At 43.1% G+C, this 27,336-nt stretch overlaps 2 protein-coding genes across 3 annotated transcripts in view; one reads left to right on the top strand and one right to left on the bottom strand.

Moving 5' to 3' along the window:
* Positions 1-13,656, top strand: part of NUDT6 (nudix hydrolase 6) — a 127,399-nt gene extending 113,743 nt beyond the window's left edge. For both annotated transcript variants that reach the window (XM_063920297.1, XM_063920296.1), the window contains exons 3-5: positions 959-1,014; positions 10,176-10,230; positions 11,034-13,656. In XM_063920297.1, the coding sequence (XP_063776367.1) occupies positions 959-1,014; positions 10,176-10,230; positions 11,034-11,428 (506 nt within the window). In that variant the 3' untranslated portion in view covers positions 11,429-13,656. The remainder of the gene's footprint in view (positions 1-958; positions 1,015-10,175; positions 10,231-11,033) is intronic.
* The window catches only part of FGF2 (fibroblast growth factor 2), a 119,163-nt gene continuing 103,557 nt past the window's right edge, over positions 11,731-27,336 (bottom strand). The window contains exon 3 of the mRNA XM_063920298.1: positions 11,731-11,924. Within this exon, the coding sequence (XP_063776368.1) occupies positions 11,739-11,924 (186 nt within the window). The 3' untranslated portion in view covers positions 11,731-11,738. The remainder of the gene's footprint in view (positions 11,925-27,336) is intronic.

The following is a 27,336-nucleotide window of genomic DNA, read 5'->3' as shown; positions in this document are numbered from 1 at the left end:
TTGGGATAGGCATATGAATATCCTTACAAAGAACTAAGGTTCAAAAAGGGTTGAGATTACCTAAAGTATAAAAAAAAAGACTAGATGGGCCAAGTGGTTCTTATCTGCCGTCAAATTCTCTGTTTCTATAACTGACATGGAATGACCCAGCTGTTTGCTTTAAGAAGGCAGCTGGTTACTAAGGAATGGGGCAGATAAAATCACCAGCAGATTTATTTAAAGGGTAACTCTACCCAAATCTTGAAATGGGACATTGGGAAGGAGTTTGGTAAAGCAAAATAAAAGACAGACATGTAACTGTGGGTCTGTGTACAGGAACACAATGCAGCCTGTTTTTTTAAACAGTCCCAGGGCATTATGGAATAGCCTGCGTGATGTAGGCACAGATGCCATTCTGCCGAGTTAGCCTGGGCAGAATCATGACGTGCCTGCATCTCGCAGGTTATTACATAAACGGCTTTCACCTGTGAACTTTCCATTCCATCATAATTACCTTTCATTGATTTTATTAGTAGTGCTTTACCTTCAGGGGTGGAACAGTATAGTGCTGAGCCCCATAGCAAAATGAGGGCAGGATCCTGGTGATGCCGCCCTCACCATCTGGCTACCCTCTCTGGTGTAATTTGAGGAGAGAAGGGATATCTATTGAGCAGTGCAGACCAGCACATGTCATCAAAAGAGGCCTCCAAGAGGGGGATGGCTCTGCCCCAACTATAGTTTCACCCCTAATTAGAAATATTAGAAATCACACCATTTACAGATTCCTGACTTTACACTGGAAACAATACAAAAATGATGTAATAGGTTTTGTTTTTTTTAGAGCTTTGTCATTTATATAGCAGAAAAAAAGATCTCCAATCTGTAAAAGTGAATACAGCAAAATATACTTTATGTGGTGATTAATTCTTGGGTCACATACTCGGCATACAAGCACAATGAAATCTGTAATCTTTTCCAGGTGCTGTTTTAGATGAGGACACTGGCAAAGTATTGGTTGTACAGGACAGAAATAAGGTAGGTGTACTGAAAGCAAAGCTTTAGTTGAAAAATATAACTTATACCATATGTTACTGATGAGCTGGGTAAAAAAATAAAAAGTAATGGTTTTCCTGTAAATGCACAATCAAATGGACATGATATGTTATAAGCAAAGGGGACACACTGTCTGTGATTACTGTGTAGGAGATGACCACTTCAGCAGAAACAAACATGCAAAGGAACTGTCCCCCCATGTTTAGCTTTCTCTCTTCAGCTACGATTCAGCTCTTGCTTGAGAACATTAACATCACAGCACTTCGCTTTTTCCACATTTTGTTATGTTACAAGCTTATTTCAAACTGAAATAAATTATTTTTTCCCTTAAAATTCTATACACAATACCCCATAATGACAACGTGAAAAAAAGTTTTTTTGAGATTTTTGGAAATTTATTAAAAATAAAAACTAAGAAATCACATGTACATAAGTATTCACAGCCTTTGCTCAATACTTTGTTGATGCAGCAATTACAGCCTGAAGTCTTTTGAATATGATGCCACAAACTTGGCACACCTATATTTTGGCAATTTCGCCCATACCTCTTTGCAGCACCTCTCAAGCTCCATCAGGTTGGATGGGAAGCGTCACAGCACAGCCATTTTCAGATCTCTCCAGAGATGTTCAATCGGATTCAAGTCTGGGCTCTGGCTAGGCCACTCAAGGACATTCACAGAGTTGTCCTGAAGCCATTTCTTTGATATATTGGCTGTGTGCTTAGGGTCGTTGTCTTGCTGAAAGATGAACCTTCACCCCAGTCTGAGGTCAGGAGCGCTCTGAAGCAGGTTTTCATCCAGGATGTCTCTGTACATTGCTGCTTTCCCTCTGTCCTGACTAGTCTCCCAGTTCCTGCTGCTGAAAAACATCCCCACAGCATGATGCTGCCACCACCATGCTTCACTGTAGGGGATGGTATTGGCCTGGTGATGATCGGTGCCTGGTTTCCTCCAAACATGACGCCTGGCATTCACGCCAAAGAGTTCAATCTTTGTCTTATCAGACCAGAGAATTGTGTTTCTCATGGTCTGAGAGTCCTTCAGGTGCATTTTTGAAAACTCCAGGCGGGCTGCCATGTGCTTTTTACTAAGGAGTGGCTTCCGTCTGTCCACTCTACCATACAGGCCTGATTGGTGAATTACTGCAGAGATGATTGTCCTTCTGGAAGGTTCTCCTCTCTCCATAGAGGAATGCTGTAGCTCTGACAGAGTGACCTTCTGGTTCTTGGTCACCTTCCTGACTAGGGCCCTTTTCCCCCGATTGCTCAGTTTAGACGGACGGCCAGCTCTAGGAAGATTCCTGGTGGTTCCGAACATCTTCCATTTACGGATGATGGAGGCTGCGGTGCTCATTGGGACCTTCAAAGCAGCAGATATTTTTCTGTACCCTTCCCCAGATTTGTGCCTCGAGACAATCCTGTCTTGGAGGTCTACAGACAATTCCTTTGACTTCATGCTTGGTTTGTGCTCAGACATGCACTGTCAAGTGTGGGACCTTATATAGACAGGTGTGTGCCTTTCCAAATCATGTCCAATCAACTGAATTTACCACAGGTCTCCAATTAAGCTGTAGGAATATCTGAAGGATGATCAGTTGAAACAGGATGCATCTGAGCTCAATTTTGAGCTTCATGGCATGTGATTTCTTAATTTATAAAATATTTAAAACGTGCAAAAATATAAAAAAAAACTTGTTCACTTTGTCATTATGGGGTATTGTGTGTAGAATGGGATACGGTCGTTAGGTTGACACAACTTAGGTTGACCACTGAAGGTCAACGTGGGCATTAGGTCGACATGCATTAGGTCCACATGTACTAGGTCGACAGGTCAAAAGGTCGACGTCAGTTTTTTTACTTTTTGGACTTTTTCATACTTTACGATCCACGTGGACTACAATTAAGAACGGTAACCTTGCCCGAAGCATACCGACGCCGGGATCCCGGCAGCATACCGACGCCGGGATCACTGCGGGGAGGGGCGAGTGCAGCAAGCCCCTAGCGGGCTCGCTGCGCTCGCCATGCTGCGGGCTCGGTGTTGACCTGCGGTCGCCATGGGTTCTATTCCCACTCTATGGGTGTCGTGGACACCCACGAGTGGAAATAGTCCCTGTTGGTCAGCATGCTGACCGTCGGGATAGTGAGGGGGCGGAATTTTGGGGGAGGTCATGTGGCCGTCGGGTCTGCTGACTGCCGGTCACATGAATACCACCCTTATGCACTGTCTCCCAGTAACAGTCTTTTAAATGCCCCCTGTACCATTTATATGTCCATGTGCTCATTTTAGTGCAGAGATCTGTTTGTAATTGTTTATTGGCCTCTATGCATAATCTCCTACAGATCAATGTTATGTCCCAGAACTACTTTACAGAGTTCCTTCTTCAGTTTTCTTTTTTCTTTTCTTTTCTTTTTTTTAAATAATTTTTAGGAAATGTTATTTAGCTTTTAGACTAAGTAAATGTGTGGCCATAAAAAGTGTCAACATTAGTAATTAAGAGCTGTCTCTTTGGTTTATATTTTACAGTAACATTTATTATAGTTTTATTGTTTAAGCTAAACTGTAAGGTACAAAACACCATGAGAGGAGTGAATCACACACAAGCACAGTATAAAGCCCACCTGCAGAACACACCGTGTGCTGCGCAAGTTACAGTGTATGAATCCTTTAGAAGGGCCCCAAAGCACTGGCCATTATGCCTGATGAGAAATATCCTTGGCTGGAGTTAAGAAGAACTTTTGTTTTGGAGAACAATTTAGTAACAATAAGAAATAGACTTGAATCCATCGTCCATATTTTTGTATAGTTTGTTTCAAACATTTCTAATTTTCTTTTTCTTGTTTTTTTTTTTTTTAAATATACAAACAAAAATGACAACATTGTTAATATTTAAATAAAAGCTGGTACCAGAAACACAGCATTGTCCTTGTTTAACAATTGTACAAATTTATCTGATGATAAATTATTTGTCAGCTTCTATTTAAATATTAACAGGACTTGTCTCCTTGTCTTCTGATCTAAATGACATGAACTACTGATACAATATCTTCCCCACCGAACATTTTGTGTTCCCTTTTAATATTTTTCACCATTGGACCAAGTACGTCCTCAACTGGCACAGTAGTTCTCATAACTGGACAATTTGTGTCGTATAGAAAAGGTAATAACTATATATGGAATTTCTTGGTGCTTTTAACATTTGTATATTTTGTGTTCATTGGGCAGACTAATCATTCTTAATGAGTCTGGATGGGATGTAGTCAATATACCGGTACATATGATACCGACAAACTAAATACCGGCAACATAACACCAACATCTAATATACAGACAATATATGGAAAAAAAAATCCCCCAAAAAGGAATCACTTTCTTTATTAGCCTTTGTAATTCTGTCCTTTGAGTACACTCTATTCGGTTCCGTGGAGCACCACCAACAGAGCGATGGCTACCTAATACAATGTTATAGCCTTGGTTAGATGTTGTTTTTTCAGAGAGATACAGTATGTAGTGGCTGACTCTACCTATGGACTGCAGGACTACAGCGCCCCCAGGTAAAGTCCGTGAGACTGCACTGGCTTCACTGTGACTGGCAGTGACTTCCTATTGGAAGTCCTTCCTGCCAGTCACCCGCAGGACAGGCAGTCCCATTGGGAGGCGTTTCCTTCCTCAGGGTTGTCAAACCAGGCTGCGATTGGCAGAGAGCTGGCTTCCGGTAGTAAGCTACTCCCTGCCTCTCCGGCTTCTAAGGACTGCAGCTGATGCAGTCCATAGAAGCCAGGGTTTGTGCATTCGCACTCAAGCCACCGCTTGCGCGGGTCACCGGCGCCTCTCAGCTCTATTGGCAGGCGTCGGGACCAGGGACACGGGAGTTGGTCTGTCCTCACGGCATCCCCCTACCTATAAAAGGTAAGAGCTGCCTCTGGAGATGCGATGTAATGATTACTATCCTGTGCAGGATCCTTCCCTTTGTATATTTCTTAAGCGTTCCTGATTGGTAGTTCAGGACAAATTAGGCCCTTTCCACATCTGCTCAAACCATGCCTCTTTTGGATGTTGTCATTCCTTTATACTGATAGGTCTTTTCTCTTTTAGAAAGCCAGAGTTAGGGGACACTTGGCATACTGGATTGTATTACAGGTTGAGTCTCCCTTATCCAAAATGCTTGGGACCAGAGGTATTTTGGATATGGGATTTTTCCGTATTTTGGAATAATTGCATACCATAATGAGATATCATGGTGATGGGACCCAAGTATAAGCACAGAATGCATTTATGTTAAATATACACCTTATACACACAGCCTGAAGGTCATTTTAGCCAACATTTTTTATAACTTTGTGCATTAAAGAAAGTGTGTCTACATTCACACAATTCATTTATGTTTCATATACACCTTATACACACAGCCTGACGGTCATTTAATACAATATTTTTAATAACTTTGTGTATTAAACAAAGTTTGTGTACATTGAGCCATCAAAAAACAAAGGTTTCACTATCCCACGCTCAGTCAAAAAAGTCCGTATTTCGGAATATTCCGTATTTCGGAATATTTGGATATGGGATACTCAACCTGTATTAATCTAAAAGACTGGAGAATGAATGTGAGAGTCTGTTCCCATATATCCATGGCTCCCAAAGTTTTTTGAATCACGGCACCCTAGAGTATCATAATTATTTTCACGGCACCCCTAGGCCAAATGTTTCTTATTGAGAAATTTAGAAATAAATATTAAATTAAGTAAATTGTGTCTATATGTCGCTCTTAGGTTTAACTGTTGAGTGAGGGACAAGATTTGCGTCTGTTTGTCCACATATTTTATGATTGACAGCCACCGACACTGGTTTTGCCTATTACATTGACCATAAATAATTTGAATTGGTTCTGGGCCACCAATCCAAGGCACCCCTGCAAATGTCCCGAGGCACCCCAGGGAGCCACGGCACACAGTTTGAGAACCGCTGCCATATATCCTGATAACACAAATTGAATACGACAAGGGGGAATAAAATGTTTAAAAAAGACATAGTATGCAAGAATGATTTTAATATAAATTAAAAGCAATTCCGTTATATTCATTAAATAGATACAATTTAATAGTAGTTTCAAAAAAAGACAGGCCACTGCAGTCAGTGCACTAAGAACAATACTACACATCAACAGTTATCCATTTGATGAAATATAATGTAAAAGTAATTTGTGTCAAATATCTTTGATAAAACAAAAAGCTATTACAAGGCACATACAGCATATCCGTTTACATAGCAGCTTCTGCAGGTTTTTCATATGATTAAACAGAAAGGATCACATTCATGTGCTTTATACAGTTACCACTTGATTGTATGACAAACAGCTGGTCATAGCCTACAATAACAAACAGCACTGCAAGTAAAATGATATTTTAGCAGTCTTATACCCCTTTTACACCAAAATCCCGGGTCTGACCCAGGATTTGGAACACGGTTCCAAGCCGGGTCAGACCCGGGACTCCCCCCATTTCACTGCAGTGCCGACCCGGGATATTCCCGGATCGGCACCGTTTACACTGCACCCAGGTGCAGTGTCTTGTGGGCCGGCGCTTAGAGATGATGTCATCTCCAAGCACCGGCCCACACTGCAGATCGGGACTCCGGAGGGTCTCGCCGGGGGCAAGCACAGCATTCTGGAAGCTGCTCTGCTGCCCCCAGCCTCCGGCGCTTCCAGGCACCAGACATGGCGCTGCTTTCTGCATAGACAGCGTGCGCCGTGACCCCCAGCCTCCCGACCGCCCGCCGGACACTGCGGTACGGGAGGTTTGCCATGCTGTAAATGGGTGCCGGGTCAGCTGACCCAGCTTACCCATTTACACCGCCTCCTTCCCGGGTCTTACCCGTGTCCAACCCTGCGTATGTGCCGGGTTGGATTCCCGGGAAAGTGGACCCGGGGTGACCCTTTTACACCATCTGCAGTCCCGGGATTTTGCACGCTCCCGTGCAAAATCCCGGGATATTTCAGGTGGTGTAAAAGGGGTATTACCTTCTCTTATATTTATCATCATGAAAGTGATCAGTTCCCTTTATTTAGATGACTAGCAGCATTTTTACATATCAGTCTATCTTTAAATCTGTCACTGTTTTAATATACACATCTGGATATCACATTAACAAAATGTTCTAGATATTCATATCTTTGCATTACACACAAACACAAAGGCACTGGGTGTCATTTGTGAAGCGCATCGGATGCACAGCACTTTTCACCATGGTTCTGGATGGTGCACACATCACACCTCGACTAGCGGGGAAAGTTTGTGCCACCTAGAAGAGCGCCTAGGTGTGGAGAGAAGTGGAGAAACAAAGAAACATGGTGCAAAATTGTGTCACATCAAAGTCAAGTGACCTACTACTGTACTTGTATCACCTTCATATAGAACCTTTCTGTTTTTGTCGTAAAATACAGCTTGGTGTAGCTTATTTTATGGCCTAAATTAATCATAATACATCAGATCTGTCTGTATTGCAAGTGGCACGTTTTTGTGTTTTAAGCTTTTTTTATTGCAGTACCAAAGTACAAGTTGATGTTGTTCAAGTAAGACGGGGGGGGGGGGGCGCTCATTTCACCCAGCGGGGGAAATGAGCGACCTGCTAAATTGAGCCTGCATGGCCAATCTAGCACCAGCGATAACGATGCACGGGGCCGCACATCGCTATCGCTGTGGGGTTACACACGGAGTGATCACTGCTTAAAATCTAAGTAATCTAGTCAGATTGCTTAGATTTTAAGCAGCGATCGCTCCGTGAGTACCCCCCTTTACAAGTAACCACATCACTTCATTCAACTAGACCTGAGTGTACCTTTGTTCCTCCACAAGTTTACTTTCTGCACTTTACTCAAACAGGTGAGTACATAAGATTCACGTAGAGACCAAGGCTGATTTTGTGCTGCTCATCGCATGTCTTACACTTCACAAATGACATCCAATGTCTGGAGAAGAGAAAACACATTGTTTTCCAAACAAAGGATTTTTCAATGATTTCCTCATACTGTATACAGCACTTTTAATTAAATTTATGCACAAGGCTGTTTTACAGCACATGCGCATGTAATACACATTACAGTGTCTGCTTGTATATAAATTATTTTAATGTGTTTCTTTGTGTTCTATCGCAATGAAGCTTGTGTTGAAGTTGAACTTGTATATAAATATACCTATGATTACTATACAGCTATAGAGATCTCCAGTGGCCTATTCAAGTTTTACAACTAGCCTGCCTTGGTGCAGCTTGTGGGTTCTCCATGTTTTCTCATTCAAATCACTTTGACAGCAATTATTTTACATCCTGTTTGCTGACAGCTTAGGTAACTGTCGGAGAACACAAATCTGAAAGGACCATGGGTGCAGTCCAACTACAGTAATTGTACACTGGATATATAAATTATTCCTATGTGACATTTGTAGTGTTCAGAGATACAGTATATGGGTAAATAATTGTTTGTCAGTCCGCTGAAAGTATAATACGTGGGACCTATGTTGTGCTCAGGAGACTGTTCTGTAGGTTAGCAGTTCTATAGGCTGCAAAGGAGAAAGTTATCAGATAAACAAGAAGGGGGGTGGGCTGTACAAATCAATATCCCGCATCCTCTGAATACAAAAAAGAATTAGATTAAATTGAACATTGTATCATTTCCTTCTATATATCATCTCTAGATAACCTTTTACAGGTTGAGTATCCCATATCCAAATATTCCGAAATACGGAATATTCCAAAATACGGACTTTTTTGAGTGAGAGTGAGATAGTGAAACCTTTGTTTTTTGATGGCTCAATGTACACCAACTTTGTTTAATACACAAAGTTATTAAAACTATTGTATTAAATGACATTCAGGCTGTGTGTATAAGGTGTATATGAAACATAAATTAATTGTGTGAATGTACACACACTTTGTTCAATGCACAAAGTTACAAAAAATATTGGCTAAAATTACCTTCCGGCTATGTGTATAAGGTGTATATGTAACAAAAATGCATTCTGTGCTTAGATTTAGGTCCTATCACCATGCTATCTCATTATGGTATGCAATTATTCCAAAATACGGAAAAATCCGATATCCAAAATACCTCTGGTCCCAAGCATTTTGGATAAGGGATACTCAACCTGTAATACAATTATTGTAATACCACAAAAATGTAACTATTATTAGATCAGCATCCCACAGCAACCAATTAGATATGCAGTTTATAGTAATAGTAAATCTGGCTACGTCTGATGAGATCTTACTGACATTGACCAGTCTGTTAAACTTTCTGGCCAGCCAGTGACTGGGCTGACATCTGTATGCAGTCTATGGGTAACAATGTTAATTTTGATAAGGGTTTTCAATTTAGTTTTAGTCTTAGTCGCTTACTTACATTTGTAGTTGGTTTGGGGCCTAATTACTTAAGAATTGCATTTGCAAAGCTGTATTTGAGAAGTTAGCATACCTTTAACTATGTTTTTAGTAATCTAGGCTCAGTAGGCTGAGAATGTGTTACATACTGAGTCTGACTTACCGTAGTACTCCCATATATCATATATAAATGAATGCCTTAAGTTTGTTAGAACAAACAAGTGCAATACACAATTATATTTCCTTCACAGCAGGTCATACTTATTTTCTGCAAACATCTAGAACACATAATTGTTCTTTCAAAATTCAAAACCCTACTTCTAGTGTTAATTTTGACAAGGATTTTAAATGTAGTCTTAGTGGCTTTTTTATTTTGTGCCATTTGGTCAGAGGATATCAGTTTTCATTTTAGTGTAATTCTCTTCTAGTTTTTGCTCTCAAACTGTGGTCAACGAATACGTTTAGTCAGAATTTTTGTCGTCAAAATTAACACTGATAAGTATATTGCCTGGCGAGTCACTTATTTAGCAACCGGATACAGTAAGTACTACTGTATATGGGTCACAAGTAATAGTCATGGACAGTATTGCGTGATCAGATAATATAATTTCCATCTGATTAGATGCTGTGATTTATATTGCAATTCTGAATCATATTATCTATAAACATCTTTATATTGTATAAACACCATCAGAGAGATGTATACTGGTTGTCGGTAACGTTAATATAAAACATAAATGGAAGAAATGTGAAAAATGTCCTTTAACATTTCAGACTGTAAATGCGTGGAAGTTTCCAGGCGGACTGTCTGATCCCTGTGAAGATATTGGTTGGTATACTTTTCTTTTGCTTGTGTTTTGAACGGCTTTGAACATTTTATCTAGCGCAAGTGTTCTTGAAACATATGTTTAAAAAAATGGTGGATCCTATCAAGAAAAACCTATGTATTCTTTACCTCTGGGGGGGTTTGGGGCCAAGGAAAACACTGGAGGTGACATCTGCTTTACAGGGGAGATGTATAAAACCTTTGAGATAAATAAAGTGGAGAAGTTGCCCATAGCAAACCAATCAGTAAGCTATAATTTATGTAGCACAGTCTATAAAATGACATAAGCTCATTGGTTGCTTTGGACAACTACTCTTTATCTCTCTCAAAGGCTTGATACATCTCCCCTACAGTGTTTTATCTTCTATGTATAGCAGTTTATAAAATAAGGGATTACAGTAAAACTGACAAGTTTTCTGTCTGTACTTTGTAACCGATAAAGAAATGTTACTTTTTCCGAGCTTCTTGTGTTCTCTTGTTCAATGTGTAATCTACCACAAATGTGCTTTTAGTTTTTTACATGTGATCAATGCTATATAATATTTTTAAATAGATCCTTAAAATCTATCAACCTTCATAGCTTTACATTAATGAAGAAAACAAACATTCACACATGAACTGAACTGAACAGGTAAAAATAAAGCACAGATTCCATCATGTATAATTTGTACAGTGAGGGTGAGAGACAAAGTATGTGTGCTTAGGACATTGCTCAAAGACCTCATTCGTGGTCTATACCAGTCATATTGGAATGCTACTACTACTACTATTGCTGACACGTGTTCTTGCTTTCCTTTCCACTGCAGGAGATACAGCAGTCCGGGAAGTTCTAGAGGAGACTGGCATTAAGTCAGAGTTTAGGTCCCTCTTAAGCATAAGGCAGCAGCATAATCACCCTGGGGCATTCGGAAAGTCAGATATGTATATTATATGTCGTCTGAAGCCATTGTCTAACCTAATAAACTTCTGTCCTCACGAGTGCATAAGGTGTGAATGGATGGACCTCCATGAGCTTGCATATACTTGCAATACCACCCCTATCACCAGCAGAATTGCTAAACTGCTACTGTATGGATACAAGGAGGGGTTTCAGAACATTGACCTGACTATGAAGACATTCCCAGCTGTTTACTCTGGGCTGTTCTACTCTCTGTATCACAGAGTATTACCAGATCATTACGAAACCAAGACTGACATCTAGCAGACTTCACATTGAGACAACGTAGTACTAAAAAAGATAACATTGTCAATTTATAGCCAACTCTTCAGGAATGAAAAATACCTAATTGAGCCAACACTTATGTGCTAGCATAGGCATATATGTATTGTTACGTATTAACAATATTTAATTGGAATTACATTAAAAGATGATTATATATATACTTTATACACTGGCACAAGAGAGGCTTTCAATCACATTTAATACTGATTAAAAATATATATTTGTATTCTAATTCTCTTAAAAAATATACCTCCTGAATTGCATGAAACAAAACAAGTGTCCTGTGAGATCAGCTTTTTGCTGACATGGGAAGAAATAGAATAGCTTTCTGTCCCAGGCTAGTTTGTGATCCGTTTTTGTACTGCCCAGTCCTCTTCAGCGCCACGTACCAATCACTGTACTTGCGAGATCGGTATGTGTTATAGTTGTTTGCCTCAAGTCGTTCAAAAAAGAAGCATTCATCAGTTATAGCTTTCTGAAATAAAGATGAAAGGAGACAGTGTTACAGTTCAGGGTAGGTGAATCACAATGCAGTGTCAGGATAGGTGTATCACAAATAGTCTAACTATTATTATCGTTTATTTTTATGGTGCCACAAGGGTTCCACAGCACATAACAAAGGGCCTAATTCAGATCTGATCGCAGCAGCAAATTTGTTAGCTAATGGGCAAAACTATGTGCATTGCAGGGGAGGCAGATATAACATGTACAGAGAGAGTTAGATTTGGGTGAGTTATATTGTTTCTATGAAGGGTAAATACTGGCTGCTTTATTTTTACACTGCAATTTAGATTTCACTTTGAACACACCCCACCCAAATCTAACTTTCTCTGCACATGTTATATCTGCCCCCCCTCCCCCCCCCCCCCCTGCAGTGCACATGGTTTTGCACATTAGCTAACAAATTTGCTGCTGTGATCAGGTCCGAATTAGGTGTGATCGCAAAAAGGTACATAAATAAGTAAAACAAGAAAACAGTGCATTACAGTATAAGACAATGCGGGACAAGTACACAGTACTATATATATATATATATATATATATATATATATATATATATATATAAACATTGCTGCATCAGCGGTCATAATACTGATATAAGCATCAGGGAATAATTTAAAATTATGATCTTTTAAAAAAGCTAATTTAAAGTATACCCATGCCTACATGCAGTGAAGGCAGCCATTTTGTGGAACATGTATCAATTCTCTAAGAACTCAAGGATCACTGGGCATGAGTCAGCTGAATCACTTGAAATAGTGACAATATTAGATCATTCCCAGTAAATTGTTATGGCTGGGGTATGCGGTCACTATGTCGCTGTTTGACAGGTCAACATTCAGTGTCGACAGATGCTCGACATTGATGATGTCAACATGGTTATATTTTCAACACCTTCAAAATGTTGACGTTGTCATAATATCAACATTTCCAGGAAGGTTACTGTTAGGCGATTCAGTATGGGATCCCGGCGTTCATAAGACTGACACCAGAATCCCGACAGGTGGGATTCCGATGGTGAGCGCAGCATGTATTCTCGCAGGCTCACTGCACTCAACACTCTTCGGGCCCAGTGGCGAGCTTCATTTGTTACGTTAATTAATTCCCCCTCGGGGGGTGGCTTGGACCACACCCCGAGTGGGGAGTCCAACCTCCAGGAGTCGCTTGAATGTCAGGATTCCAGCATCGGTATCCTAACCGCCGGGAAACTAACTGCTTCCCGTGTTAGGAACAGAATGACCAAGAAACTGTATGTTGAGAGAGTAACAATGTCAACATACATCAGTGTTTACATGCTAAATTCGACATACTGCAATCAATGTTGAGATCATGTTTGCATGTTCAGTGTCAACATTACGAATGTCCATCATAACCCTTGGTTAGGTCCTTGTCACTTCTGTATCCATCGTGTGTGTCCAGTGGGTACACTTTAATATAAGAGAATACTTAAATAAAAAAAAATACCTTGCTCTAAAAAAACCATTAAAACAAACTATTGATATGTAATGACATAAATGAGTGGGCTACTTCACTGGAGGATGTTTTTTTACATCTAAAGTCAATGACATTTAAGTATTTCCAGAATACACAAATGGTTTCAGTATCATAGATGATAACAAAAAAATGAGTCTTTTGAAATCTGTTTAAACTTCTATAAACACAGTTGGATGTCTGCAATGCTGCTATTCATTAAACATTGAGACAGACGTCTGTTTTCGTAAGTTTCCAGTTTTCTAATAAGGTTCCAGGTCAGTTGTTTATGTTTCTTTTGCTAGTTACAGGGAAACACCGGTGAAGACTGAGGTTACCAATTATTTTCTGAGACGTTTGAGAATGACACGTTTATATTCACTATTGTGGCTTTTGGTCCTATTATCAACTCTGTAACTTCTTCAATTTTGAAACCCAAACTGATTTTTTTATCCCTTTTAAAAAAAAAAAAACTACTGTTCTAACTTTTATGTCACTATAGAAGCTGACACCAACTCCAGACGCAATATACAGAAAAGCCATGCAAGTCCACTGAAGTCTTAATTCTCACCTTGCACTAGTGTTATCTTCAAGTTAGGCTAAAACGTGTACGCCTCACCCAAGTGCTGACACTGTCACACTGATATTGTATAACTTATACCCCTTTCACTCCGCCAGCTATGAACAAAGACTGTTGGCACATGAACGCGCATAACTCGTGTTCATGTGCGGTCTGAAAGGTGCCGGGGTTGAAATACTGGGTCGAGCGACCCGGTATTCCAACTCAGGTAGCAAGCAGGCTTGAACACGTGTTCAACCGGGCTCGCTGTGCAGTGTGAACGGGATCGATGCAACCCATTTCTCATTCACTGTGTGTGGACCGCCCATATGATCTCCAAGCCCTGCCCCCACCGCGTCACCGCTGATGTCACCAACCCAGCAATATGCCGGGTTGCTTACAGCGGTGGAGAGTCAGGCTCCCGGCTGCGACACGCCTCAGGCGGTCTGAAAGGGGCAGAACTTATAGCCTCTGGTGATGTCCTGTGATTTCACCATTCCTTACCTATATATTTTTTTATAGAGCCATACTGTATGTACTACCACATCCTCCATTTTAAACTTTTAATATATTCTAAGCCTTTTTTCCAGTTTTATGCCTTATTTTATTACTGTTAATTTAGGAATTAATAATTTGTAGTTTATTTGGAACTATAAAAGCCGTGCAAATAAAAAATAAAATCAACATTTTTCCTGACTTTATTATAGAATTGCAGGTGGGGCCATAACAGCACTAGGCTTGTCTCTAAACCAAAAAAACAATCACAAATTTGCCAATTTTATTTCAAAGTTGATCAAATAACACAAATAGAAATGTAATGATACACCAAAGGATCCATAAATCAAAATGTAACATGGGTCACTGAGCCAAACAAGACAGTAGTATAACTGCTTATAACAAAACAAATCTACAGTAGCTAATGGTATGCAGAATTATAGCTGTCGGATTCTGCTCACTGTCATATACTGTACTATTCTGGTAACAGGGATATTTGCTTTCAGGGCTCTCCAGCCTCCATGTGTGTTTAATGTGGATGGGCCATAACAGGGCTTAATAGAAGCTTTCACTTACCAGAGAATATTATCCCATTACTGACATTTAAGGTACTTCAAGGTCCAGATTGGATCACAATCCCGGCGCCGACATACCGACACCCGGGATCTCGATCGTCACACTGCCGCCAGTTACAGTGAGCTATTCAATGGGGGGAGTGCAGTGTCCCCCAACTACATATACAGAGCCAGATCTATAAGTAGGCAGATGGCAGTCTATGCAGCTGTCACCCAGATGGGCGCTCCACCTCTCCTAGGGTTGCCACCTGACTGGGTTTTTCTGGATATCCCAGAAATTTCCATGTGGTACCCATGTCCAGAGGTGCTTTAGGGGTAGATGTAGTCTTCTAAAGAGTGGTGAAGTTGCCCATATCAACCAATCAGCTTCCATCTATGGTTTTATAGACTGTACTTGATAAATGCTTGCTAGAAGCTCACTGATTGCTATGGGCAAATACTCCACTCTTTTGAAGGCTTGATGCATCTCCCTGTTAATCCCGGACTCTGAGGCTAAACCAGGCATTCACAACCTCGATCCTCAAGGCATACTAACAGTGCAGGTTTTAGTGATATCCAGGCTTCAGCACAGATGGTTCAATCTAAATAACTGAGGTACTAATTAAGTCACCTGTGCTCAAGCATGGATATCAATAAAACCTGGACTGTTTGCATGCCTTGAGGACAGAGGTTGGGAATGCCTGATCCAAGCTATAACTTCATCAGTCAGCTCTTGCTTTTCCAGACTGTGTGTGGCTGGTAACAGCTATCAGAGTATCCCAGGCGAGGAGGAGGCCTGCTGCTGCTCTCACAAGGTGGACACAGTCACTTGGGAGACAGCACCAACTGCAGTGCGCATCTAGCTTGCCGTCCACAAGGAGAGAGGTCTCAGAGCCCAAGGATAGTGACCTATCAATCATTCTCTGGGCAGTAAAAGTAAGAATAAAACAATCAAATACCACTGTATAACCTTTTTACTGAAGAATTCTTCAAACAAAAAAAAGTTAAAAGAAATAAAGTTCTTTCACATCACAACTGAGTGACAGACACTGACTTCCCAAAATGAAATCATTTTAGAATAAAAATGATTTTTTTTTGCCCAGACAGAATTTTATTTTAAAAGATGATTGTTTAATAACCTTTTCACTCTGCCGCTTCAACTAGGGTTATTGCCAGGTTAACCTGGTTCGCAGCTTGGTGTGAAAGGTCCCGAAAGAAAAACCTGAGCAGCGACCTGGGTTGGACACCAGATGACCCAGTTTACAGGACGGTTTGAATGGGTAGAACCGGCTCATCGGTACTTGGACATGATGTAATTTTCAAGTGCTGGTAGAGGAGAAGCCATAGCAATAACCCAGGTCCAGCCAGCAGTATTGATGGGTTTCATTCCACTGTGACATGGCTTGAAACAGTGTTCAGTGCCCGGGCTTTTGATCTGTAAGGGGTATTCGATCCCTTTCAGTACTCAAAGCAGCTGCTGCCATATAAAGATATTTTAAAGGGATTCAAACATAGTACATAAAAAAAATATTCAACTCTCTGAGTTTGGTGTATGTTCATTTCCTCATTTGACTTAAAAGGAACTATTCTCAGTGTTGACATCTCCAGACTTGAGGACACCTTAGCCACAGAAGGGAGAAGAGCAGACATTATCCCTTATAATAGTCACTATACCACACAGATATCTGAACAAACCAATAATTATGCTGAAAGTTGTCAATGACTGTTCAATTGATGTAGAGGCATTACGTTTATGCTTTCTAATATATTGTTATTTCTCTAGCATCCATAAGGGATATTGGGGGAAACTAGTACGATGGGTATAGACGGGGTCCAAAGGAGCCAGTACACTTTACATTTCTTCAACTGGGTCTGCTGGATCCTCCCCTCTATGCCCCCTCCCACAGGCAGTTTAGAAAAAAGTGCCCTTAGGAGAGGATGCACATCTCTGCAGCTCCAGAGAGTTTTCTTCAATTTCTTTTAAAACTTTTATTATTTTCGGTATGCTGTCTGGGCAACAGCATACCTGCGCCGTGGGACTTAGGAGGGGACAGTCACCGGCCTTACGAGGTGCAGAGCCGCTTCCCCGCTGAAGGACCACCGTCCTGAGGGGTTGTTGTTCAGCGGTGCACTGCGCCTTGGCTGTCACAGCCGTAGCATGCCGCACACCCCTAACGCTGCCTGAAGGTGACATCGGTGGTGAGTACAAACCGGGGGCCCCGCTAGGGGGGTCCCCTGGTACAAAGTGCAGCTGACCACGGGCGCGGTGTACGGGACCCTCCCTGGGGGTCCCGCTAGGATCCCCCATGTGTAAACTGGCACAAAACTGCTTGACTAGCACTCATGTGATGTTTTAAGCTGTTTAGGAGACTTTGCCAGTATAAAAAATATGCACCGCTCCGGCACCATTGGAGGGGGCGGAGCTTCCTCAGAGCAGGACTTGGGGCATTTTGGCGCCTTCCTCTGCTTACTGCAGCCATCTACAGCACACAGCGCTTCCTGCCTCACAGACACGCTGGAAAACTGGTACAGGATTTATAGGGGGAGAGCCGCTTGTGTACACTATCCTGAGCATATTTAGGATTTTAGGATTGCAATTGTTAGTGTTTACTGTGTTTTACAGAGCTGACAGTCTCACTGGGGCTGTGCAGCTCAGGGTGTGCTGTGTCATCCCTCTCTCTGTGTCTCCTCTCACATACAGTAGGGCAGGCTTGCATTATAACTGTCTGTGTATGTGTATGTTTTTGTATTTACTGTGAAATATGGGTAAGCACAAGCTGTGCAGTGTATGTCACACCAGTTTCTCTCCATTATATAATGACTCTGTTTTCTGTGAACAATGCAGTCAATCTTCACAAATTAGTAAAGAGGCTGGGAGAGATGGTCCAGAGCCTCACTGGTTAGGGTCTCTTAAGACTATGATGTCAGATATGTCATCTCGGCTCACTGCTAATGTGCAGAAAATTCAGCTACTGCAACAAGCTGTTGCAGATTTAGCTGCTAGGGCTGATGCACAGCCTCCTCTCTCTCTCTCATGCAGGCCCCCAGAAGCGTGGTTTACCTGCGCTGCTAGCTGATACAGATGATGATATACAAGATGATGGGGATGACCTGGATCCCATTAGTGGGGATCCCGATTCTACTCAGGGTATTGAATCCCTCATTTTGGCTATAAAGGATGTGTTAAAGCTCCCTCTAGAGGACACTGCGTCACAGCAGTCGTTTTTCTGTGTACAAAACAAGCCGAATGTCACTTTACCTGATTCTCCAGAGTTAGATGACTTACTCAAACAGGCCTGGAAAAATCCAGACAAAAAATTCCAAGTGTCCAAAAAGTTTTTGCGCACTTTCCCATTTGCTCCTGAAGGTAGAAAATTTGTGAGGGACTCCCTGGCGTGGATGTCTCAGTCTCTCGCCTGTCTAAGAAGGCGGTGTTGCCTGCCCTGGGCTCCTTTACCATGAAGGATCCTGGTGATCGGAAGATAGAGACTACCCTTAAATCTATATACACTGCAGCCGGCCTCTCACAAAGACCGGTCATTGCAGGTTGCTGGATGACCCATGCTATTCATTCTTGGGCCATTCAAATTCAGGGGGTATATGCCCTTAGTTACAATGGTAACCCTACTGAAGCACATTCAGGACACTACACGTGTCCTCTGTGATTCACTCAAGGAGATGGGGAACATTAATGCTCGGACGTCTGCCATGGCAGTGTTCGCACGCAGAGCCTTGTGGTTGTGTCAGTGGATTGCGGACGCAGAATCCAAACGTAGTGTGGAATCCTTCCCCTTTTCTGGGGAATGGCTTTTTGGGGTTAAATTGGATACCTGGATTTCCAAAGTTACGGCTGGGAAGATTTTAATCGAAGGCCAGAGGTGCCTCCATCAGAGGTAAGTCCAAAAAACCTGCAAGCACCAGTTCTCCGGAACAGTCCACCAGTTCTGCTTCCACTAAGGCCTCAGCATGATGGTGTCCAACCACCCTGAGGGGAGCTCGACTTCGTCACTTCAGCAGCGTCTGGGAGACTTCCTGCCAGGATGCCTAAGTCAGAGAGCTCATTTCTCAGGGCTACAAGCTGGAGTTCGACAGTACTCCCCCCCCATAACGATTTTTCAAATCAAGCTTACCAGCTTTGGAGGATATGCAAGTTGCATTACAATAGGCTATCCGGAAGTTGGTCTAGTCCCACATCATTGTTCCAGTACCACTACCGCAACGTGGCAAAGGGGTTTTACTCAGACCTGTTTGTGGTGCCGAAGCCGGACGGTTCAGTCAGACCCATTCTGAATCCGAAATCCTTGAATCCTTATTTTTGAGGGTGTTCAAGTTCAAAATGGAATCCCTGCGAGCAGTGATTGCGGGCCTGGAAGAACAGGAATTTCTGGTCTCCTTGGATATCAAGGACACCTATCTCCATATTCCGATTTGGCCTCCTCATCAGGCATACCTGCGGTTTGCCCTGCTGGATGATCACTTCCAATTCCAGGCACTGCCCTTCGGCCTGTCAACAGCCCCGAGGGTATTCACGAAGGTGATGGCGGAGATGATGCTTCAACTCCGGATCCAGGGGATCAATGTGGTCCCTTATCTGGACGATCTTCTGATAAAGGCAAGATCCAGGGAGCTTTTGTTGCTCCATATCAACCGCACCATCTATCTTCTGTCCGACCATGGGTGAATCCTCAACTTACAGAAGTCCCACCTGGAGCCAGCTCCTGTTCCTGGGGACCTACTCGAGTGTCCGTACATCTCTGCGTAAGATTGTTGGGAAAGATGGTTGCCTCATACGAGGCAATCCAGTATGGGAGGTTCCATGCCAGAACGTTTCAGTTGGATCTCCTGAGCAAGTGGTCCGGATCGCATCTCCAGATGCACCGGATGATTCAGCTGTCACCTGAGGCCAGGATTTCCCTCCTGTGGTGGCTACAGTCCCCCAATCTCCTGGAGGGCAGATGTTTCGGGATTCAGGATTGGACCGTCCTCAAAACGGATGCGAGTCTGCAAGGATGGGGAGCTTTTCCAGGGCCGGTGGTAAGCCCACGAAAGCCTCCTTCCAATCAACATTCTGGAACTTCGGGCGATCTACAATGCTCTACTTCAAGCCTCTCCTCTACTCAAGGATCACGCAATCCAGATACAGTCAGACAATGCCACGGCGGTGCATATATCAATCAACAAGGAGGGACAAAAAGCAGAGCCTGCATGCGAGAGGTGTCAAAGATACTCCTCTGGGTGGAAAGAAATGCAAGAGCCATGTCAGCAGTCTTCATTCCGGGTGTGGACAACTGGGAGGAGGACTTCCTGAGTCGTCACGATCTCCACCCGTGGGAGTGGGGACTACACCATCTGGTGTTCCAGCAGATCATCGACCGGTGAGGTTGCCCACATATAGTCATGATGGCTTCTCGTCTCAACAAGAAACTTCCCTGGTATAGCTCGCGGACCAGGGACCCTCAGGCGAGGGCAGTGGACACACTGGCGTCGTCTTGGCTGTACCGACTGGTCTACCTGTTTCCTCCGATCCCATTGCTCCCAAGAGTGCTAAAGCGAATCAGGAATCAAGGTGTCCAGGCAATTCTAATTCCCCCGGATTGGCCTCGGAGGAAGTCGTACGCGGATCTTCTCGACTTGTCCGTCGACGACCCTTGGCCTCTACCACTCGGAAGAGATCATCTTTAACAAGGATCGTTCATCTACCCGGACTTAAGGCGACTTCGTTTGACGGCATCTAAGTTTAGCTCACAAGGGCCTTTCCAAGAAGGTCATTGCAACCATGGTTCAGGCCAGGAAACCTATGACGTCAAAACACTATCATCATATCTAGAGGAGATATGTCTCATGGTGCGAGGAACGCACGTATCCGCCTGCAGAGTTTTACTTGGGACGTTTCCTGCAGGCTGGTGTGAATAAGGGCTTACGTCTGGGTTCCATTAAGGACCAGATTTCAGCTCTCTCCATTTTCTTTCAGAAGAATTTAGCAGTGTTGCAGGAAGTTCAGACCTTCTTGCAAGGGGTACTCCACATACAACCTCCCTTTGTGCCACCTGAGGCACCCTGGGATTTGGATGTAGTGTTGAAATTTCTACAGTCCTCCTGGTTTGAACCTCTGATGATGGTAGAAGACAAGTACCTCAAGTGGAAGACGGTGATGTTACTGGCAATGGCTTCTGCTCTGTGTTTCAGAATTGGGGGTCTTATCGTGTAAAAGTCCCTACTTGGTCTTTTACGAGGACAGAGCGGAGCTCCGGACTAGACAGCAGTTCCTGCCGAAGGTTGTCTCCGCGTTTCATCTGAATCAACCTATTGTGGTTCAGTCCAGTTCTGACGCTTCTGCTCCTCCAAAGGCATTGGATGCTGTGCGTGCCTTGAAGATATAGGTCAAGCGTACAGGTCAGAAAGACTGATTCCTTGTTCGTGCTCTATGATGCGCAGAAGAAGGGTTGCCCTGCTTCAAAGCAGTCCATTGCTCATTGGATTAGGCTTACTATCCAACAGGCCTATGTGTCGGAAGCCTTACCTGATCCTAAGTTTCTAAAGGCCCACTCTACTAGATCGGTGGGCTCTTCCTGGGCGGCTGCCCGTGGAGTCTCGACCTTGCAACTATACCGAGCTGCTACCTGGTCAGGGAAGAACACTTTTGTGTAGTTCTACAAATTTGATACCCTGGCCTAAGAGGACACCCAGTTTGGCCAGGCGGTGCTGCAGCAGTCTCTGCATGTTCCCATCCATTCTGAAAGCTTTTGGATGTCCCCATCGTAATAGTTTTGCCCAATATCCCTTATGGATGCAAGAGAAAATAGGATTTTAATACCTACCGCTAAATCCTTTTCTTGTAGTCCATAAGGGATATTGGGCGCCTGCCTCAGTGCGTGGATTTTTCTGCAGGTTATTGTTCTATAGTTACCTGTTCAGCTGTTGCTGTTGTTGTTACCAGCCGTTGCTGGTTGTTGTATGTTAGTGGTGTGCTGGTGTGTAAATCTCACCACCCGTTCTTTTATCATGTTCCTTCTCTCATATATGTCTTTTCTCCTTTGGTACATTTTTACCTATAACTGCCCGTGGGAGGGGGCATAGAGGAGAGGCGCTAGCACACCCAGTTGAAGAAATTTAAAGTGCTCTCGCTCCTTTGGACCCCATCGTACTAGTTCCCCCAATGGGGGTCATTCCGAGTTGTTAGCGCGTGCAAAGCTGCTAAAAGCAGCTTGCGAGCGAAGCCGCCACCTACTGGGAGTGAATCTTAGCTTATCAAAATTGCGAACGAAAGATTAGCAGAATTGCAAGTAGACACTTCTTAGCAGTTTCTGAGTAGCTCCAGACTTACTCTGCATCTGCGATCAGTTCAGTCAGTTTCGTTCCTGGTTTGACGTCACAAACACACCCAGCGTTCGCCCAGACACTCCTCCGTTTCTCCAGCCACTCCCGCGTTTTTCCCAGAAACGGTAGCGTGTTTTCGCACACACCCATAAAACGGACAGTTTCCGCCCAGAAACACCCACTTCCTGTCAATCACATTACGAACACCAGAACGAAGAAAAAACCTCGTAATGCCGTGAGTAAAATACCTAACTGCATAGCAAATTTACTTGGCGCAGTCGCACTGCGGACATTGCGCATGCGCATTAGCGACTAATCGCTCAGTTGCGAGAAAAAAATAACGAGCGAACAACTCGGAATGACCCCCAATATCCCTTATTGACTATGAGAAAAGGATTTACCAGTAGGTAAATCCTATTTGCTACTGTCATATGTCTCTATTTTGTATGAACCTTTATATATATATATATATATATACATATTTACCTAAAAAATTTAAATAAAAAAATTGGCGGGAAACAGCTCGCTCCAACGGGAGCTCTCTGATGACTTGGACTACTTGGTGTACCCCTCAGATGGGACTGCCAACCAGGTCTCTACCAAGTACTTAGAGAACAAACAGGCTAAGCAGCCAGGACCCTCAAAATCAAGGTCAGTAATACAGCAGAGACCGGATCTCTCTCAACCATCTTCACCATCAGCAATATTTTCACCTGCCAAGAGACTATTAGATGACTAACTCCGTGCAGATGCCCAAACTGAGTGTAGGCATTCCAGGTGAACAAATATTTCATTGCATATTTTGTGTATAGTATATAGTTAAATAACCATTGTTACATTGCATGATGTGTAAAATAAAGGTAGCGTTGCACCTTTGCTGTTGTCTCTCTCCTGTGTGACCCAGAATCCACAGTACGCCGATTTTTTTTATTTTTTTATTCAATAGTTTTTATTGAGTTTTACAAAGTTTTGAACATCTTATAGGAGCAAAAAAGGGGGCAAAAACAAAAGAAAAGATAAAGAAGTATCACACAAGATATTACATCACGATGTCAGTATGTGGTATTTCACGTGTAAAGTTCAGGCAATGCTGCAGATGTCACACCAAAACAATAGTCATTACAAAATAGATAGAAACACAAATCGTGGCTGGCCGTGGGATGCAAGAAGGCGGGGAGGAGGTAGTACCTGTAAATATACATATGTCAATAAGCCTGCCACCCCATACAGTCACCTCAGCATACGGCAGTCACACTGATAACACAATCCTTATGATCCCGCCGAGTAAGAAGAATCTAGCCATTTAGCCCAGATATTTAAATATTCAAAAATTTTGTCTTCGCCTTTCTAGCTAGGTACACGAATTTCTCATTCGAGACAGTTTCTCTAACTAAAGAATGCAAGAATGTGAGGTCGGGGTGTCTTTAGTCATCCACAGCCTAGCGATACACACCTTGGCAAGTGTACACATAGGACAATATATCGCCTAGTGGGTGCATCAAGTAACTCGTCATCAGCCGCTGACAATGTACAAACCAAGGGCGAGAGAGCATCCCTCGGAATACCAGTGCATACCAAAAAAGAAATAACATTGTTCCAAAATAAGACTAACTGGGGACATGACCACAGTAAGTGCCAAAAGGTTCCATCAGCAGAACCACATTTAGGACAGGTCGGGGCATTTAGTGCCCCCTATACTGCACAGTCTCCCCGGCGTCATATATATTCTATGGAGTATAAAAAATGTAATCTGTTGATAGCGAACTGTTGTAGTGGAAAAACGCGGGGCACCTAAGGCCGTTACCCATATCTCGTCTGACAGTGCTCTCCGGTCAGATGGGTGTAGTATGGCTGACCGGCGGTCAGCATACCGACGCCGGGATCCCGGCGGGGAGGGGCGAGTGTAGCAAGCCCCTTGCGGGCTCGCTGGCGACCTGCGGTCGCCACGGGTTCTATTCCCACTCTTTGGGTGTCGTGGACACCCACGAATGGAAATAGTCCCTGTTGGTCGGCATGCCAACCATCGGGATAGTGAGGGGTCGGGATGGTGGAGGAGGTCATGTGACTGTCGGTCTCCCGACTGCCGGTCACATGAATACCACCCGGTCAGATACCTATTTAGATTTAAGCATGGGCATGTTATCAGAATGCAGTGATGTTTGAATGTCTAAGTAAGCGCCAGATACCAAATGGCTACTCGTTCTATCCATGAGCATGTGCTTAACACGAGAGTTGTTAAACACTTCAGGAGCCTCAGTGAACTGTGCATTAATAGCCTTCCTCAATTGAAGATATCTGTAAAAAAATGAAGTTGGCACAGAGAAGTCTAACTGGAGCTCCTGAAATGACTTAAAGACACCTCCACTGTATAAATTTCCAAGTGTAATAATACCCCAACGAATCCAGGTCTCCCGAACCCGCAAGGCAGAGAGCTCTGGGAGGCCATAAGTATTATGTAAAGGTTGGTCGGTATCCCAACCCTGACCGTTCAGCATAATATGTGGTAAATTTCAAATATACAATGCCTGCTTAATTATTGGGACAGTAGACAAGTTGACGTTTCCACAGAGCAGTGCGTGCAATGGAGTCATGCCTGGAAGTGCCTGGGTGAACATCTGACAATGCAAAGTTGATGGGTCAGGGACATGCAACCAGTCCCAGAGGTGCGCTAGTTGAGCAGCAAAATAATAATTTTGAAAAGCAGGGAGGGCTATGCCGCCAGAGGCTCTCAATCTAGTCAGTGTGGTGAGCTTCAAGCACGCCCGCTTATTAGCCCAAACCAACAAAGATATCAAGCTATCTGTGTCAAAATTTTTGGAGGAATATAAATCGGTTATTGCTGAAGAACATATAACAATTTAGGTTGAAAAGCCATTATGATCAGGTTAATGCTGCCAGTAACGGTTAAGGGTAGCTTCCCCCAAACAACCACTCGGGACCGAAAGTAAATTATCTGCGGGAGATTATTCAATGAGACAAAGTGTCAGGAGTCATTAGTCACTTGTATACACAGGTACTTAAATGAGTCGGACCATTTTAATGGGAGGAAGATGGTTGGACTAGTCGGTGCCTTACCCTTAAGGGTAGTGATACAGGATTTCTCCCAGTTAGTCAGTAAACTGGAGTACCAACCATAAGTATTAATAAAGTAAAAAAGTTTGGGCATAGAGACCGCATAATCCCGTAGAAAAGCAAAATATCATCAGCATACAGCGCGATTTTGTCTTCCCTGGAGCCCACCCGCAAGCCACGCACATCACTGCAAGCCCTGATCAGACAAGCCAAAGGTTTTATCGCCTTAGCGGCGTCTAAAGAAACAATAAACGCAGTATGGGAGTCTCCATGTGACAACTGTAAATGTGTATAAAGCCATCGAAGACTAATGGATGTAGATTTATAAGGCATAAAGCCAGTTTGACCAGGATGGATAACATGAGGTAAGACTTGGTTAAGCCTAGTAGCCAGAATCTTAGCATCAGTAGATAACAGTGAGATAGGGTGATAGGACTTGGGGAACCTTGTTCTTTATCAGGCTTAGGTATGACGATCAGTGCTTCTGACATGGATGGCGGGAGAGAACCATGGTCAAACAGTCGCAGAAAAAGTGTTTTTTGTACAACTCCGAGGGGATATCATCTACATCCAAAGCTTTGCCGGTAGGGAGAGCATTAATAGCAACAGCTATTTCATCCAGTGAAAGGGGGGCTTCTAATAACACTAGCTTCAAAAGAAAAGGAAGGAAAGGGTGCGCCACGAATATATGTGCGCAACTCATTCAAACCAGTTTAGTGTCATAAAGTCCATGAACTCAGACGTGATCTCCGGGGTGTGTGTCACACATGAGCCATCAACTTTTTGAAGTTCCACTACAGTGCCAAAAATACACTCCCCCCCTTGCTAGGTAAGCAAGAAAACTACCCGGTACATCGCCAGTAGCATTGAGTGAGTGAGAGGCGTAAAGAAGCTTATACCGTGCCTTGTCCTCCAAATAGTCTGTCCACACCTTTTGAGCTGTCAGCCAGGCCACCTTAGAGGTGTACAGCCGATCACTCAAATAGGCAAGTTCAGTAGATATGCAAAGATGCTCTAAGTCAGACTCCTGTTTCCTAAAAAAGGTACTTAAGACCAGAAATTCTCTGAATCAGGGTGCCCCTTATAAATGATTTAAATGCATCCCAAATGATTGTTACCGACACATCCTCAGTATTAAGTTTAAAGATTTCACGCAAGGCAGCATCTAATTCTGATCCCAAGCCCATACGTGTCGGCCAGAAAGGATTTAACTTCCAAATCAATTGACCATGCTGGCAGTTTAGATCAATACTGAGTGTTATGGGAGAGTGATCAGAAATACCCCCACTATATTTAACCAGCTGTACCCTAGGCAGCAGGCCCCTCGTGAGCAGGGCCAGGTCAATCCTAGAAAAGGAGGAGTGAGAAAAGCAAGAGTACTGTCTTGCATCCGGGTATTTCTCCCTCCAGGCATCGACCAGGCCCAGCGCAGAGATAACCCCAGCGAATCCAGATTGTGTCTTACGTAAACTATTGAACATAGAGACTTGGTCCAAGGAGGGATTCAGGACATTATTAAAATCCCCCAAACATAAAGCGGAAGTGCCAGGTGAGGAGGCCATAAATCCGGCCACCCTCCTGAGCACATCATGCGAGTAGGGAGGCGGCACATACACAGCAATCAATAGAATAGGGATCGAGTTAATTTTACATTTCAGGAAAACTAATCTACCCAAAGGGTCAGTTTGTACAGTGTCTAGAAAAAAGGAGACAATTTTCCATATTAAGACTGAGACTCCTCAAGAGGCAGGAGTATGTGTAGAGTGGAATGCCCATCCCACCCATGGCTTCTTTAATGTCAAAGTTTTGCTACCCACCAGATGTGTTTCCATAATACATACTATATCCAAATTATAATTTTTAATCTGTCTCAAAACCAAGGATCTTTTGACTTTATCATTGACACCCCTCACATTCCA

Source organism: Pseudophryne corroboree, chromosome 1, assembly GCF_028390025.1.
Source record: "Pseudophryne corroboree isolate aPseCor3 chromosome 1, aPseCor3.hap2, whole genome shotgun sequence".
Taxonomy (NCBI): Eukaryota; Metazoa; Chordata; class Amphibia; order Anura; family Myobatrachidae; genus Pseudophryne; species Pseudophryne corroboree.
This window is presented reverse-complemented; position numbering and strand designations above follow the sequence as displayed.